General features: G+C 33.2%; 1 protein-coding gene across 1 annotated transcript in view; it reads right to left on the bottom strand.

Annotated features, from left to right (window-relative positions):
- Positions 1-14,992: 14,992 nt before the first annotated feature.
- The window catches only part of LRRC9 (leucine rich repeat containing 9), a 115,721-nt gene continuing 113,439 nt past the window's right edge, over positions 14,993-17,274 (bottom strand). The window contains exons 32-33 of the mRNA XM_057488407.1: positions 16,845-17,013; positions 14,993-16,030 (exon numbers count right to left, since the gene is read on the bottom strand). Of these exons, the coding sequence (XP_057344390.1) occupies positions 15,991-16,030; positions 16,845-17,013 (209 nt within the window). The 3' untranslated portion in view covers positions 14,993-15,990. The remainder of the gene's footprint in view (positions 16,031-16,844; positions 17,014-17,274) is intronic.

A 17,274-nucleotide genomic window follows, 5' to 3' on the forward strand; every position in this document is an offset into this window, starting at 1 on the left:
TCTAAGGTCAATTAAATAAAAATGTTAAAGCCAGTATTGTTAAGATTTCTGCCACTCATGACGATGAAATTATTTTATGTTTCATCTCTGATTACAAGTGGTAGTCAAAGATGTTGAAGCCCTTAAAGGTGATTTTGAAGATGAAGTGCCAAAGCCACCTGGGCAGCAATCAGAAACAATTAGGAAAAACGTACCGAATGCTTCATTCTTTATCTAGGCTGCATGACAAATTACACTTAATATTCCAGGCTTGTCGCATTTTAAAAAAGGCCTCCAACTAAGTAGTTTTCAATACTACTCCAATCCAAAGATACTGCTTAAAATTTTCTTATTGCTAGAGAAATGAAAAGAGTGATTGTCTATGTTGATTAGCTTGAAGATCTTTTGAATATAATTGAAAATAACTGATCAGAAATTACACAGGATCTAATAGAAACAAATATCTCACGTTTTAAAGTTTTTGAGTTAGAAGAGAAAAATGGTTTCCAACCAAAAATAAGTATATTGAAGATTGCTTTGGGAAGAATTTGACGGTTTTGTAACATTCCCATTATAATTTATAACCTGTAAAGAAAAATTGACTACTACACTGAATATTAGGATAGTTTAAATCTCCCTTTTTATCTGATTATTTTATTCTACTACTTTAACATAGAGGGGATTCTTGTAATGTGTATTTTTAATGCATAGATAATTTACTTTTATAATAATTCTTTAAAATTAGTCTCAATTAGATCAAACACAGAATAAATATATTGTATAATAAATATACCAAAATATTTATTAATACCTACTATGTCAGGTATTAATTTTATGTCAGTAATAAAATTTTGTCAGTTTGGCAGACTCAAAGATAAAAAAGAAACATTTAACATCAAAGAACTCAGTTTAATGGATAGAAAGTTTACAAGAAAGAACAAAAGACAAAACTTAGAGCCAATTACATTTCAGTTATGATGAGTTGAGCTTGGCTGATACTATTTCATTTGCTTACACATAAATGCTGACTAGAGGTTACCTGTATCTAGTACCATAAAACACGGCAAATTAGGAAAGTAATCCCACAATAATATTTTATCTTTAAAAGAAAGTTAATAATTCAAGAAATTACATTACATTTGGCAAAATGTATATGCACCCAATATAGGAGCAACTATATATGTGAAACTAACAGAATTAAAAGGGGAAATAGAATGCAATGCAGTCATTTTAGGAGACTTCAACACACCACTCACATCAAAAGATGATAATCTCAATGCTTGTTTTTGAAATGTATATTATTTAAGAATACTTAAACATTTTAATGTACAAAGTAGCCCCAAATTGGAGCCCTTGTGCATTGTTGGTGGGATTATAAAATGGTGTAGCTGCTGTGGAAAAGGGTACGGTGCTTCCTTGAAAAGTTAAACATAGAATTACCAAAGAAATGAAAATTCTGCTTATGGATATATACCCAAAAGAATTGAAAGCAGGAACTTGAACAGAAATTTGTACACCAGTGGTCATAGCAGCATTATTTACAATAGTAGCATTATTTCCACAAAAGATGAAAGCAAACTGTCTATTGATGGATGAATGGATAAGCAAAATATGGTATATACATACAGTGAAATATTATTCAGCCTTGAGAGGCAATTCTGATACATGCTACACAAATGAATGAACCTTGAAGACAATGTTAAGTGAAATAAACCAGTCACAAAAAGACAAATATTGTATGGTTTCTTTTATATGAGGTACCTAGAATAGTCAAGTTCATAGAGGCAAAAAGTAAAATGATGGTTGCCAGGACATGGAAGAAGGGGAATGGAAAGTAAGTGTTTAATGTGTACAGAGTAACAGTTTTGCAAGGTGAAAAGAGGTCTAGAGATTGATGGTGTTGATGGTTGCACAACACTGTGAATGTCCTTAATGCCACTGAACTGTATAATCAGAAGTGGTTCAGATGGTAAATTTTACCTGTATTTCACCACAATAAAATAAAAATAGGTTAAAACGGTAAATTTTACGCACCGTATAATTTTACTGTAATGAAAAAAATTTTAAGTGGTCTGGAATCTATGGATGAATTTCTAGATACATATCAGAAGTTGAAAAGAGGGCTGGTGCGATAATAGTTATAAGAAACACATATTTGGTCATTCAGATAGCCAAATACGTGTTTCCAAAGTATATGTGGTCTCCATCCACAGCTCCTGAAAACACTTCAGAGCTTTAAATGTGAAATGGGTGTCTTGTCATATTGAGAGACTTCTGGACCCCACCCAAGGGTGGGGGTTGGAGGTTGAATCAGCCAATGGCCAATGACTTAGTCAGTCATGACTATGCAATGAAGCCCTCACAAACCCCCTGGGAAGAGCATATCTCTATCTTCCATCCTGCTTCTCTGTCCAAGAGACCTTCGGGCTTAGGGCCCCAGAACATGTCAGAGTGCCACAGAGCCAGGCCCCTAGCTCCAGGAGGAGAGGAGCTCCCTTATTTGGGACCTTCCCCTATGTATCTCTTCATCTAGCTATTAACTTATATCCGTTATGGTATCCTTTATTAAACAGGTAAACTGTTAAGTGTTCTCCTGAGTTCTGTGAGCTGCTCTAGCAAATTAATCTACCTTAGGGGGAGGTCTTTGTGTTAGGCAGGAAAATAAATATGAGCAGGGTGGAGAGAGAATTAAGGCCAGTAAAGCCCACTACAAGGGACTTAGAGTTAACCAGTTAAATATAAAGAACCCAGAAAAGACTCAGAGTTCATGAGTTAATCAGTCAAAGCTCAAAAGGCCAGGAGTAACTTGGCCTGGATTGTGTGAATATTCCCCAGTTAATGAAGAGTATGTGAGCACAGCCCAAGTCTTCATTGTGTCAATTAGATCATGCCACTGTAAGATTTACTCTAGCCTGCTAGAAGGTCCAGCTATGAATAATAAAAACAGGAAGATTCCATCTTAAAGCTAAAACAGCATCTTAAAACCCAAGAGGTTAAGAAGTAAGATTCTTAACATATTCTTTAGCAAACAGATAATAACTTAGCCCATCTTGGAGGCAGGGCAGGTGGTCTTGATATGCTCCCTAACTGGGAAGCTGCTGTCCTGTGAGGGGACCAGAGCAATAAATTTCTTATGTTAATTTTGCAGAATTACCCAGAGGACTGCTAAGAAACTTAATGTCTCATCAAAGATAAACATCCTGAGACCACTTAAGTCCACACCCCTAGCCCTTTGTCACAATCCTGAAAAATCCTTAAAAGGGGGCACCCCCAAGCTTTCAGTGCACCTCTCTCTAAGGTGGCCTGCACTTTCTCAGTGCGTAACTTTAAACTTTCTTTTTTCAGCTTCACAGGGCTCTCCTCTCCCTGAGGTCACCCGCACGTTCTAGGAGCGTGACCTTCTTGCCTTAAGACTTCTTCCCAGTCTTTCAGGGTGCCTCTTCTCCCTGAGGTCACCTGGACCTTTCTCTAAGTAAGTAACTTTAAATAAAACTTTTACTCTGCTTCACTGCTGTGTCTCTGCCCTACAGTTTTTTTGTTGCGGTGAAGAACGGAGGAAAATACACAACACCCCCGCCCCCAACAGTTGGAATCTCCAATCTGTAACCAGTTGGTCAGACGCACAGGTTAACTGCTTGGAGCTTGAGACCAGAGTCTGGAGTCGGGGGTGGAGGGCAGGCAGTCTTGTAGGACAGAGCCCTCACCTGGGGAATCTGCTGCTGTCTCTGGGCAGAGAGCATCAAAATTGAGCTGAGTCCTCGACACCCTGCTGGTGTTGAAGAAGGGCTTGGAGGTGTGCACGGGAGGACCCCCCCGCCATACACATGCACTGGAATCAGGTCCAGGAACCCAAAAGTTGTTGTACTGCTGTGTAAAAACACCTACAACAACTAGTTAACAGATTTAAAGTAGTACAATGAAGAAATGAAATGCATAAGGCACTTGGAAAAAGAATTTTAAAGGTGAATATTGAGTTCTACTGTGTTATGCTCAACTGATATGAAATCTGTTCTACTTATTTTTCATACTTTTTCTAAGCTCATATATGTTGGTGGTAGCAAAAAATGTAATTGTCAGACTGAAATGAACTTTTACTGCTCAGTGTTAGAAGTGAAAGAGATGCTGTGTTAAGAGTTGAGAAACTAGAGGTCCAGGTAATGACAGATCTGACTAGAACAGATCCCTTGACTTATTAATGCTATTTAAAGCTGTATACCATCTCAAGTAGTCCAGATTCAAATCTTTAAAAAAATAAACTTAGGAAATGTTCAATTTCTTTTCTATTAGGAAATTCTTACATCAAGCATGAATGAATCAACTTTGTGTTTTTTTACTCCTGCTTTTGACTTTCTCAAGCAATTGTTAATGTCACAGCTTTTCTTTTTCCCAAGCCATAGTTCCTTTGATCCTAAGAGAAGTTTCATATTCTTTACTTTTAAATCTGGCCAAATATTCTTCCCACCCCAACTACAGGAAGTAGGGAATTGTATTTCTTCAAATTACTCTTTAACTGCAGGACTCAAAAAAAATGATATTATCTTCTAGATCTTATGCATTACACTAAGTCTGAACACTTTTGGTTGCAAATGACAGAATTTGAGCCCCCCAAAAAAGGATTTATCGGCTCATATAATTGAGAAGTCCAAGGGTAGATCTTAAGGAAAGGCTGCATACAGAGGTTCAAATACCACAGTCAGGACTTTCTGCATCTCTTGTCTGAGTGGACACTGTTGGGTGTATTCCAAATTTAACTCAATTCTGACACTACCTATCCGGAGATAGTATCAGAATCCACAGGTTAAGGGTTCAGTTTCATGAGAGTCTCACAAAAATGGCCCCACTTCAGACACTAACCACAGGCCCAGGCTGTAACTGTGCTTTTGACTGACTGGTTTTAGACTAGAGACTCCCACAACCCCCTTCTCAGGTTTGATTAATTTGTTATAGTGGCTCACAGAACTCAGAGTAATATTTACTAATGTTTACCAGTTAATTTTAAAAGATATCATAAAGGATACAGATAAAGAGGTACATAGAGTGGGGTCCATGCAGGAGCCTGTGTCCCCATGGAACTGGGGGGTGCCACCCCCCTGCCATGTGGATCTGTTTATCAACCTATAAGCTCATCAACTTCTCATTCAAGAATTTTTAAAGTTCTTTAATCTTCAGTCCTACCCCCATTCCCCTTCCAAGAGGTTAGGAGTGGGGCTGAAATTTTCAATCCTCTAGTCACTTGGACTTTCTGCTGACCAGCAACATCCTAATGCCATCTAGGAGCCCCATTCTGTCATTTCATTAGCATAAACTCTGGTGTGCTCTAAAGGGGCTCCTCATGAATGACAAAAAATACTCCGATCATTTGGAAATTCCAAGCGTTTTAGGAGCTTTCTGCCAAAGACCAAGTATATTTATTACAGCACACAGACTACTGAATGCAGGAGAAAATGATGTACTATGATTAGAAACAAAGATCTGTAAATGTGAATCTGGAAATTCATTTCATTAGTTAAGATGTTTTGTAAAAGTTACAGGAAAAACTGTGTGCAAATGTTAAATTATATGTGTCATTTTTTACTTAAGCTGAGAAGAAAACAGATATGTGATCCAGTTATCTCTATTTAATTTGTGGAGTCAGTGTGATTCTTGATAGAAGCAAGGAACTTCCATTGTTGACTCTCTTCTAATGCCACTTTTTTCTTTGTGTAAAACAAAACATTTTGGCTGATAGGAAAGGATAATAAGGAAAGCTATGTATGCACCAAGGAGCTAAACTTGTAAGTTGTCCAGCCAGCTTAAATCTGGACAAGAAGGTAATGAGGGCCTCCATTTTCTCTACTCAAAAACCCTTCCAGGTTGTAACTGCCATAGGTACAACAAATAAGGTACGATGGATACGTGGTACTTGAGTACATTATCTGATTATAAATAGCACAAACCACTCAGATTCATACTCCCAAACCTTCTTGCAAGGTAGAGCTAGCCAGAACATGAGTTACTTTGCCTTTAATTCCTATGTAGTTCATGTGAATGAGATAATTTTTTATTGACTACAATGTCACTTTCCTGTGGTGGGGCTCTCATTACCAGGAAACCATGAGTGGTCATGAGGAAGTTAGCCTTTATCAAAACCTTAATCCTTGGTACAATCCTGAGAGAGTCCTCTTTCTTTGGGTTGAAAACACACAAAATTATATGCTTCTGTTGGTTTTCCCATTTTGTTTAATTTTCCTCAAAGATTTTATGTAAACAGTTTCTTAAATTTACTAATCAGACTAATTTTTACTAACCTTGATAAAAACTCATCTTTAATATACTAGGTTCCCTTCAGATTAATATTGCTTCACTCAGCATTTTGGACATGAAAGTAGAATGTGAATTATTTTTGTGTATTTAGAAAAAACATGAAAATCTTCAGATAGGAACTTCTGGATGAAGATAGGTGAATAAATCATGGTCCTCCAATTTCTAACAAAATAACCAACAATTACAGCAGAAGGAACAAAAAAACTCACCAACAACCATACAGATGAAAGGGATACAAACTTCACATACTGGCTGCCAATAAAAGAAATAAAATTCTGGAGCCTGGCTTAAGAGCCATAGTTATAAGCTTTGAAGGATGAAGATGAATAATTCTTTAGGTTCTCAGCCAAAAATAGAAAATTACCTACAGTTGGGGGAAAAATCCACAGTATAATTGGGGATGGATGGGGCCAGGGAGCTTAATGAACTAGATGAACAATACTATAGATCACTGTGCTGCACCATAGATTTGGTGCTTAGTCAAGCATGGTTTTGAATAGAGCTTTTTTCAACTAAGAAAAATGATTTGTGCATATCATCCACAAAATTCTTGGCTCAGATTGCTAAAGAACATTGCTTTAAGGAACAGCCTTTTGGGCTGATACTACATCTAAATGCTGGGAAAAATTTCTCTGCAACAACACTCACTAGTAGTTACATAGACATGGGGTTTGACGTAATCCTAGAGAGACTTTATCTTCGCCAGTTTGACAATGAGTAATCTGCCCCCCTTTATTTGCACTGAAATTAATTTCCAGGGAAGCAAGTGATGACCTGTATGATGCTCTTAATCATGTGGCATGCTAAATTCCAACATTTACATGATTTCAGACTTTATGAAGATGAACTAACATTGTCCAGTTAGTCTTTCTAAATACTAATAGTGAGAGTGAATAGTTATAAGTGGAATTTCATGAATTTAAAATTAAGGCAACGTTGAAATACTAGAATTCTACAAACATTGCAGGAAAAATATGTGAAAACTATTGTGCAAACATTTTATCCATAATTAAAATTCCTATATTCTTGAACACAATTTTTTTTTTGGTTTTAAGACTAATTTTAAGATATGGCTCTAAAAAATATGGAATTTAAGTCTATATTCCATGCAGCATGTCACAACGGGGACCTCCCATTAACATCTTGCTATGGTAGAAAAATGTGTCAAGTGTTTAGTTCTAAACCAGATGAGTAATGAATTATAAAAGATAATAGATATTTCAGTTTTTCCATTGGTATTTTTTCAATTTTGAATTTTAAATATGATCCCCAATATCATACATATTTATATCGTGTAAGGTACTGTTGTACTAGGGTCTTGGCAGGAAACAGTGGCATAAACAAGGCCATTGATGAACGAACTATTCTAAAAGTGTGGATAGGATTAAAGGAAATGAACCAGGGTTGATGAAGGATTATGAACTTGCAACAGCCTTAGGCATGAAGGTATAAGAGAAGAGAAATTTTTCTAGAATCCAGAGTTTTAGGAGGGCCCAAGAGGAGTTGTGGCCCTTGGAATAAAGGTATTACTAAAGCCTAAATCTCACTCTTCTCCCATTCTTTGATATACAGCCATGTATTCCATTGGCTAACCCCAGCTGCCATCTAGAGAGAAAAAGAACCCTGGCTGATGCCTACAAGTCATTTTCTAGAGTCACAAAATAGAAGGAGAAAGGAGGAGAGTAGATCTGGAAGGAAACTAGCACATTTTATTTCAGCTGAAAGTGCAGTTGACTACATTGCAAGTTGTTAATTTTCCTTATATACAGCCTCCATTTAGGTTATGTGGCAGGTCCCTGCAGTCTCCTAATTTTGCAACTCGTGGAGGAAATAATGTCATAGATCTTGGGGGTTGGCTCTGATATCCTTTTCTTTGTTGTACTGATATATTCAATTGAAGATTTGATAAGAGACTGTACATAACTGATTTCTCAGTCTCCCAGACTGAGAAGTCCACATCTTTTATAAATGTAAAAGAATAGTAAAAGTATAATGTCATGAAATAGAAGTGATCTTGTATGTAGCAGGACAGCTCTTTGAAAATTCATAAGAGTGAATGTAATAACCACATTGTTTTTCTTGTGAAACCTTCATAAGAGTGTATATCAATGATACTTAATAAAAAAAATAAAAAAAGATATATGCAAAAAAAAAGAAAACTCATCACTTTTGTTAGTTTCACATCTATTCTCTGACTATAACATTAAAGCATAGGCCACTTAGCTGTGATCATATATACAAATGAATAAGTAAATTTATTTCAAAGGAATGGTATAAACATATCAGTACAACAAAGAAAAGGATATCAGAGCCAACCCCCAAGATCTATGACATTATTTCCTCCAGGAGTTGCAAAATTAGGAGACTTCAGGGACCTGTCACATAACCTAAATGGAGGCTGGATATAAGGAAAATTAACAACTTGCAATGTAGTCAACTGCACTTTCAACTGAAATAACATTTATAAACCTATATGTTTTAAATATTTTTATACAATCTTATACCTTCAATTAAATTAGTGAGTAGATGTGATTTAGATTTTTTTAAAAATCATTTTTGTTGTCCCCCCCCAAACATCATGAAAAGACTCATAATAAACATACTGAATAAAATAACAAAATTCAGTGGGAAACAAAACAGTATGTAAATATTAATAATTGATCTCAAGGTAAAATAACTTTAATGTTTATGATCCAGTAAAGGAGTTAAAGCATATTTATAACCATATATGAATAAAATCACTCCAGATGTCAATATTCTGCTTTGTTTTAATTAGATTTTCCTCATCTAGGCTCATTATAGTATTCTTTATTGATCTTTTGAATATAATTGAAAATAACTGATCAGAAATTACACAGGATCTAATAGAAACAAGTATCTCACTTTTTAAAGTTTTTGAGTTAGAAGAGAAAAATGGTTTCCAACCAAAAATAAGTATTTTCTTTCATTTTTGATTCCTCCATGAAAATAAAGTTTTTTAAAAAGTTTGACTTTTATTATTTTTGTAGCTATTTTTGATGATTTCTCTTCTAAATATTGAAGTGATTGAAATACATTGTAAGTACATATTTCTACTCTGATTTTCTTACAGTGCATTGAAAAAATCTGGAAATAACACTATATAAAAACAGTTCAATGATACGAGGAAATCTTCACTATTTTTGAAGTCTGTTGTAGCTGTCATTTAAATTCTTGAAAATGTTAATGTTAGTTAATGCTAAGTCTAAAAAAGAATAAGTAGGTATTTAAAACATTCAATAACAGAACTATTAAAGGATGAGAATTATGTGGCTGATATTCTCATAGTTATTGTTTTTGAGAGTCAACAGCTACTGAACCTGTTCATAATAACAGCTTTTATTTAGTTTCTAAATAAAATTAACAGGTTTTATTTCATTTCTATTTATAGAGGTTTTAGGTCTATTTCCATAAATGTACATGCACCTTCATTCAAATCATAATATAGTAATACTTCAGTTCACTGTACATGAAAATATTAGAACTTTCACCTAACTTTAAAAATTACTTCAGCACCTTAGTAATTGAAAGAACAGACAAAAAAAAGCAAGCCAGAAGACAAAGTCCCCATCAGGGATCTTAGCCATCAGCAACTTCAGGACACATTGTACACCCTTTCCTTCAGCTACGCTTCTCTAAAACTGCAAATCATACACAACTATCACCCTGAGGAAATATAAATTATTGAAAATAAAATTTTATTTATTCTACTTACGAAGGCAAGAAAGTAATCAATACATTTAATAGAAGTTTTCCCAAAATGTAGAAAAGGCTTCTGACTTCCAGCTGATTAATAAAATTAAGCCAGTCAATCATTTCAAAGTATCCTATTCTATGAGTTACATGTGTTATCTAGATTAGCTTTCTTTTTTACTTTTTTGTAATTGTACACTTGAACCTTTTCACCAATTCTAAATTAGTTTTTTGTTTCATTTCATTTTTGGAGGATAGGAATATATATAGTGTACTGATTGTTATAGATTATATTATTAAATTGCTAAAATTAATTATGAGAGACATGCTGTTTTTACTTGCATGTATATGTGTATGTGTTTGCGGTATATATTTATAAAATCTACAGATGTACACTATGTTGATGCTTAAAAACTCCAATTGTGGCAATTTAAGGACTTTTGTTGCTAATAATTGCTTAATACTTAAAACTGAACAGAGTCCTTCACAAGGTAAATTAACCAGGGAACTATGCCAATTTTGACTTTATTTCCATCCCATTGAATGACTGAATTCATTCTCTTTAGATTTAAAGCTCTTTCTACTGTTCCTCAACACTTTTTATAGAATTCCAGCTTGCTTTTCACCTTTTAACAGTTTAACATAGATGGCTGGATCAAGTCCATTGTTCCAATTGTATGTAGCTTAAAAAGCTCTGCAGTATTTTACTCTTTCCATTGTATACAGCTTCCCTGAGTGCTCTGCTCACTGCATTTTACTCGTATTCTCTCTGTTTTCTAAACCCATTTATGCCTTTTCTTTCTGAAGACACTTGTTCATCTGGAAGCTCAAATTGACTTCTCCCCATTCTATTTCCTTAACTAAAAATGTACCATTAAGGTTGATTGAACTCTTTTAAAGCACTTCATAAAAAAAAAAATTGGAAGGCCATAAGAAAGTAGGCTACCAGTGTTTGTAAATACCTGTTTTCAGCCAGATTGATAGGAAGGAATAAGAAATAATTGGAAACTTTAAAGTGTTAGTGATATATTTTTTTACAGATTTGTCTTTTTTGGTTGTTCTTTGGGAAACATTCTTGTGAAACACTGAGGGGAGGGGAAGAAAGAGGAGGAGCATTATGGTTATAATTAAAGATGGAACAAATAGTAAAGTCAACCTACTAAAATTACCTAAAACAAGTTCTGGGAAAAAAATAATGACTTACAAAATAAGGAAGATGTAAAACATGCAGGTCCACAACTAAAACCTACAGCTTTTAAGCCACATTTTTTTCTACTTAAAATATAGGTATTGTTATTTAAAAATAAATGTAACCATAAAATGGTATAAGACCCTAAACCATAAATGGTTTACAAACATAGTAAGATCATCACTAATCTTTTTTTCTATTTCTAATGTCTAAAAATGGAACTCTGCTGGCGTGAAACATCTTTAAATATTTGGAAGTTAATTAGAATTATAATATTAAAAACCAGATGAAAATATAGAATACTACTTGTGAAAAACACATTTTTATTTTAATGTTTGATCAAAATGTAATTAATTTTAAAAAGCTACCAAAATATGTTATCCCGATGGGACTTTATCAGAGCATGTGTAAGCACTTTTTTTTTGCATTTTTTAACTCTTTGATTTGAAATAATTTTTAGTTTATTAGAAGAGTTGCAATAATAACAGTTCCATATACCCAAACTTCCTTAATGTTAACATATTGCACAATCATGGTATAGTTATCAAAACTAAGAAATTAACATAAATGCAATACTATTAATTTAAGTCTTTATCCAGTTTTTCTACTAATGCCCTTTTTCTATTCTAGAATCCAACCTAGGATCCTACTGTTGCATTTAGTTGTCATGCCTCTCTGATCTGCTTCAATTTGCAACAGTTTCTTAGTCCTTCCTTTGATCATGACTTTGATTCTTTTGAATGATAATGGTCAGATGCTTGATAGAAACCTTCTCAGTTTGGGTTTGTCTAAGGTTTTATCATGATTAGGTTAAGGCTATGGATTTGGGGGAAGAATGTCACAGAAGCTATGCACTCTTCAGTGCATCCTATCAGAGGGGTGCATGATATGTATCGATACATCTTAATATTTGGCAATATTAACCATGATCACTTGGTTAAGTAGGGCTGCCAGGTTCCTTCATTGTAAATTTACTGTTTTGTGGAAGTACTTTTACTTTTAATGATACAATATAAGCAAAAACCTATTCTAGTTTTAAAATTGGCATTTTATGTAGAAAATGATAATGATGAATTGGCTTTTGACTGACCTAAAAGAGAATATAGTTAAAGTAAGGCCTTATAAATAAAACACAAATGATAAATAATTTGATTTCAGGTAAGTCACTGAAGCCACTTCTGAGTTTCTTTGAATACACTAATCTATTTTTAGGTTACAGCATTTTATGTTTTTGCTACAAAATCACTATTTTAATTATAAGGGAAAATCATGACCAAAACAAAATTTTAAAATAAAAAATGCACAAATTGGGTCTGAGAAATGTCTTTTCAGTAGTTTACAAAACAATTTTATTCATGAAAGAAAAAGTAGTAATATTATAAATTTTTTAAGTAAAAATTTTTTAAGATATAATTTAAATTTTTATAAGATAAAAATTTATAGAAATATTATGCATAAATAACTGAATATTTCTAGCTGACCTAGTTCTAAAAGGCAACTGTGAAATAAAATTGCAATTCAGTATGTCTTTCTTTAAAAATATTTCAATAATGGAGGAAATTGCAAAGAGGTGAACAAGGAAAGTAGTTAAGAACGTGAGGTCATCCAGAATCTCTTAACTTATATAGCAGAAGAATAAAAATACCAGCTAGTTTCTATCCCCACAAAAAGCTGATTTGATTAGATTCCTTGAATAAGCAACAAAACTTGGCCTCAAGTACTTGGTTCTTCTTTTATAGAGCTATAAATAGTTAATTTCTTTTTATGTAAGCAACATTTAAGTGAAACTAAGAGCCCACAGTAAGATCTAATGTTTTAAAATATTAAACACTTCTCACAATTTATGATAGATTATAAATAAATAGTGAGATGACATGTTACTTAAATATAAGGATTATTTTAAAACTAGTCATGAGTGCCTACAAACACACACAGAGAGCACACACTAAATATTATAGGCAAAAATATGTTCACAACCATAGTTAATTCTGTTACCAGAGAAATCCAGAACTATAAAAATAGAAGTAAATAATACAATTCTTATTGAGTACTTAATTATAGTCAATTTTCATATACAGAAATCAGAAGATCACCTTGACATCATATATATATTCAGTTCAGCATTGCAGGCTCCTAATCTATAAAATGCCCTGATTTTTAGCTTTCCATGTTGTTTGTGTAATTGTCCTTTAATTTAAAACAAGTCATATAATCATGCATATGACTTCATGAAAAATAAATCTATCAAGACATTTGCTGGGATCACAGAACTAATTTTAATGCACACATTACACATTTTCCCTAAGCTAAATACACTGGAAGAGAATGAATAGTTCACAGTTTTTGCATCCATTAGGGCTCCACGACAGCTTATTAAATAGTACAGTATTAATAATTAAATGTCAATTCACTTGTAATCGTAAAAGCAATGAATTTGGAATCGAAAAAATCTAGGATTTGGTGCGATATCTACTCTTTTCCTTAAGCCAGTTTCTTTATCTAGAATGGAGACAGAACATGTCAAATTTACTTCATAGGGTTGTTACTAGGATGCACCATGTAAAATATGGGCCAGTGGTTTGTAAATTAAAGCACTACCTGCTTGTTTTGTTGTAATCAGTTGTGAAGTTTGTTAAAAATAATTTGTAAGCATTACTTAATATTTCAGTTTTTGAATGATTTACTTAAAAATAATTTAGAGATGATCTGAAGTTAATCCTATAAAAATCTTAGATTCAATTATATTTTCATTTGAATTGTTGAACAGAGAAAGAGAGGAAGTTACAGCTATTGCTTTATGAGTTGCACATAGCCAATGGTTTAACTTATGTATACATTCCCAGGGGAATATGTTGTACATCTTGTCTGTCATCTGCTATAATGGCAGAAAAAAATTCAGAACTACTGTGCCAAATTATGTTAGTAATCATCCCCCTTGCTGCTTATATATGAAATTATTTATTGTATATTCATATTAAAATATTCTTAAGGTTGGGTCTGTATCTGTTTTTTGTAAAGCCCCCAGCAATGCCTACATACATGCTTATTATTATTATTAGTGTTATTATCAAATTATGTACTACAGATTAATTTACTTTCAAGAAGAAATTAAGATGTTATTAAAAATTTATAGTAGATATTATATCTCAAAAGTTAGCAACGTGTACATTAAAATCAAATGATAGATCTAAAATATATGACAAATGTGTCAGAAAATATCGCTAAAAGAAATTATGCCAAATATTAACCAGAGGCTGGATAATGCTTCTCCTGCTTTTACTTTTCTACTTTTGTAAATTTTTCTCCAGTGAAAACCTGTTATGTTTATTTTTCCTGCCCAGTTTATTACTTAAAAAGGTACTTTTTATTACAAAAGAAGCATATATTCAGTATTTCATTTATACACAGCCATAAAAGAAAAAAATCAGATGATGTAAAGTTAATAACAAATAGTGAAGAACAGACCTTACCACAACACTGTAATGAAAGAACTGTCAAAACTAAAGGGCAACAAAGACATCTTCTGGACATCTTAAGAACTGCATAGTTATTTTCTAAACAGGATTTTATTTCCAGCTAAGTGCAATAGCTGTTTAAAAAAACCACACATTAAGAAGTATAAAATTAATCTGGATTAGGCTTAAAATTTTAAATAATACACAATTAAATTAAAAACATACCTTTAAAGAAGAAAAGGTACAAAACTGTTGCATTCACATTGGAATTAGTTTCCAAAGTATATTTAAAACTATTTCCAGAAAGATGATAAAATACAAATAGATTAGTAAAAATAATTTATTTTCATGTAAGGAACATATAAAATAGTATGAAAACTATATGCAGTGTTGAGCCTATACTTGAAAAATCTAAATAGAATACTTCATGAATCATGGAGCCCATTAATATAAAAATGATGGGCAATTTAGTCATTAATTTAAGGAACTGTATTTAATAAATAAGCAAATTCAAAACCATATTTGACTGATTTGTGATATATCCTATATATCCAATGTAATATTAAAAAAACATTATTTCCAGTGAAATATAATTATTGAGGGCCCAAATTTTAAATGAGTTCACTGAGTTTGAACATGTGTTCTCTTTAACCTAAAACTGATTGTTAAGTGACATCACTATGGGCACAATTATTGTATATACAATAGTACTCTTTCATTCTTAGAGCATAAATGACTGGTTGCCCCCAGTTAGCCACCTTCAGGAAGTACTAGGGATGCCCCAAATTTGCATCTCTAAACAATTTTTAGGGCTGATACAGTTTCTAAGTATAATCCTAAAAACCTAGCAGTTCAACTAGCAAAACTCAACCTGCTTTAGTAATGGTTGTGTTTGCTAAGAAATGTATGCTTCAGTTTTAGGTGATTCCAAATGAACATATACACTACAAATGAAAGTATGCTTATTTCCTACAATCAACTTTTCCAGTAACTTCATATGACAGGCCATACTAAAATTTTGTATCTAAATGCTATATAGTACTAAATATTTGAGTCTGTGGACTTTATGTTACTTGTATCTTTTCAAATTGTATGATATAAAAGTTCATGATTTTTCTAACGCAGAAATTCAAACGAATAATTAAGATAACCATAAAGAAAGTTTGAGAGAGGAGATGCTAAATAAAATTCACCAGGAGTGATTGAGATTATCCTCATATGGAACTGAAGTGCTGTGGTAACATAAGTAACATGATTATCTTTTTTTTTTTCACAGACACTGCTATCTTTTGTACAACTACTGAACACAAATAGGTTTCTTGGTGAATATTCATTTCTTTTTAGGCAGTTAGGTTACATTTGATTTGATCTTGGAAAGTGGCTGCCAGGAATTCTGTCAGAAATAAAATATGAGTCAAATAATGGTGACTTAATTTCTTAATGGGTCAGCTACCTTAAGGTAATCTATAGTGAATAATTTCTATATGTTATACATGTACAATTTCAGCTAGACAATGAAAATGATCCTGTTTCTGGCTATCTAAATCTTGGGTTATCTTGAGGACTCAGGGGTACATGACTGATACAGCAGGGAAGTCAGTGTAGCAAATGCCAGGCCTCTGCTAGATGTGCTGCTGAGCAGGTCACTCTAATAGGTGAGCTGGAGGTTGGCTACAAAGAAACTGGGGACAGGTTCCAAGTGGAAATCTAGGCAGAGAGCTGTTGAGCAGCAGAGTAGATTCTAACAAGAAGCAGTAGGTGCTTAGACACTGAGCTGGTCCAGACTAGAGGAAGAGCAAGTGGGAACTAAGGAGAAGTTTGAAGTATTTACAAAATTCTTGGCCTTTGCAATTTCAGAAAGTTGAATTTATTTGTTGTTCAAAATGTAAGTGAGCTGCTTTGCACATTCAATGAGCAGAAGTGACTTAGGAGAGAATGTATGTTCCCTCACATGAGTACTAGGTGAGCACTATTCTATTTTGATAGTCATTTCTAAGCCTTTATGAATTATGATATAAATATATTAGACTTTGGGAAGGTTTGGTGAATGCGGGAGAAGCCTTATGCTATCTGACAGTTTTACCCAGCTCTCATTGTAAATATCTAATAGCATATAACCATACTTCCTCTTTTCATACATGACTAGCACATTTGGAGAATTATTTTTTAATAATGAGAAATGATATTAAAACACAGAATAGCTTTACCTTCCCTCATCTTGGTTGCTCTGGAACATTTGCACAGTTGGAGGTGCCATATTCTGACGTGATAAAAGAGATGGAGAGAAATTTATCTCTCTGAGTTGCCGAAAAGCTATTTCTGCATGTATGCTTTGAGGACTATTTGTCAGAATTCCTGCATTCTTATTTTTTTTATCTGCAATTAGGAATTATGAAATAAGAAACATTAAGTAATAAAGCTTTTCTTTCAGCAGAATGTGTACTAAACATATTTCATAACATGAATTAAAAGTTTTAAATAGAAATACAGAATTGGAATATATTCCTAGCACTTAATGCTGCTACATTACTCTGAGCTAGTGAATCAATTTGATCCTTTCTAGGTAATTTTTAAAAATAAAAATATCTAGAGCTGTATGCTATAATAAATGTACAGATAAAATGATTATACTTTTCA

This window comes from Manis pentadactyla, chromosome 11, assembly GCF_030020395.1.
Source record: "Manis pentadactyla isolate mManPen7 chromosome 11, mManPen7.hap1, whole genome shotgun sequence".
NCBI lineage: Eukaryota > Metazoa > Chordata > Mammalia > Pholidota > Manidae > Manis > Manis pentadactyla.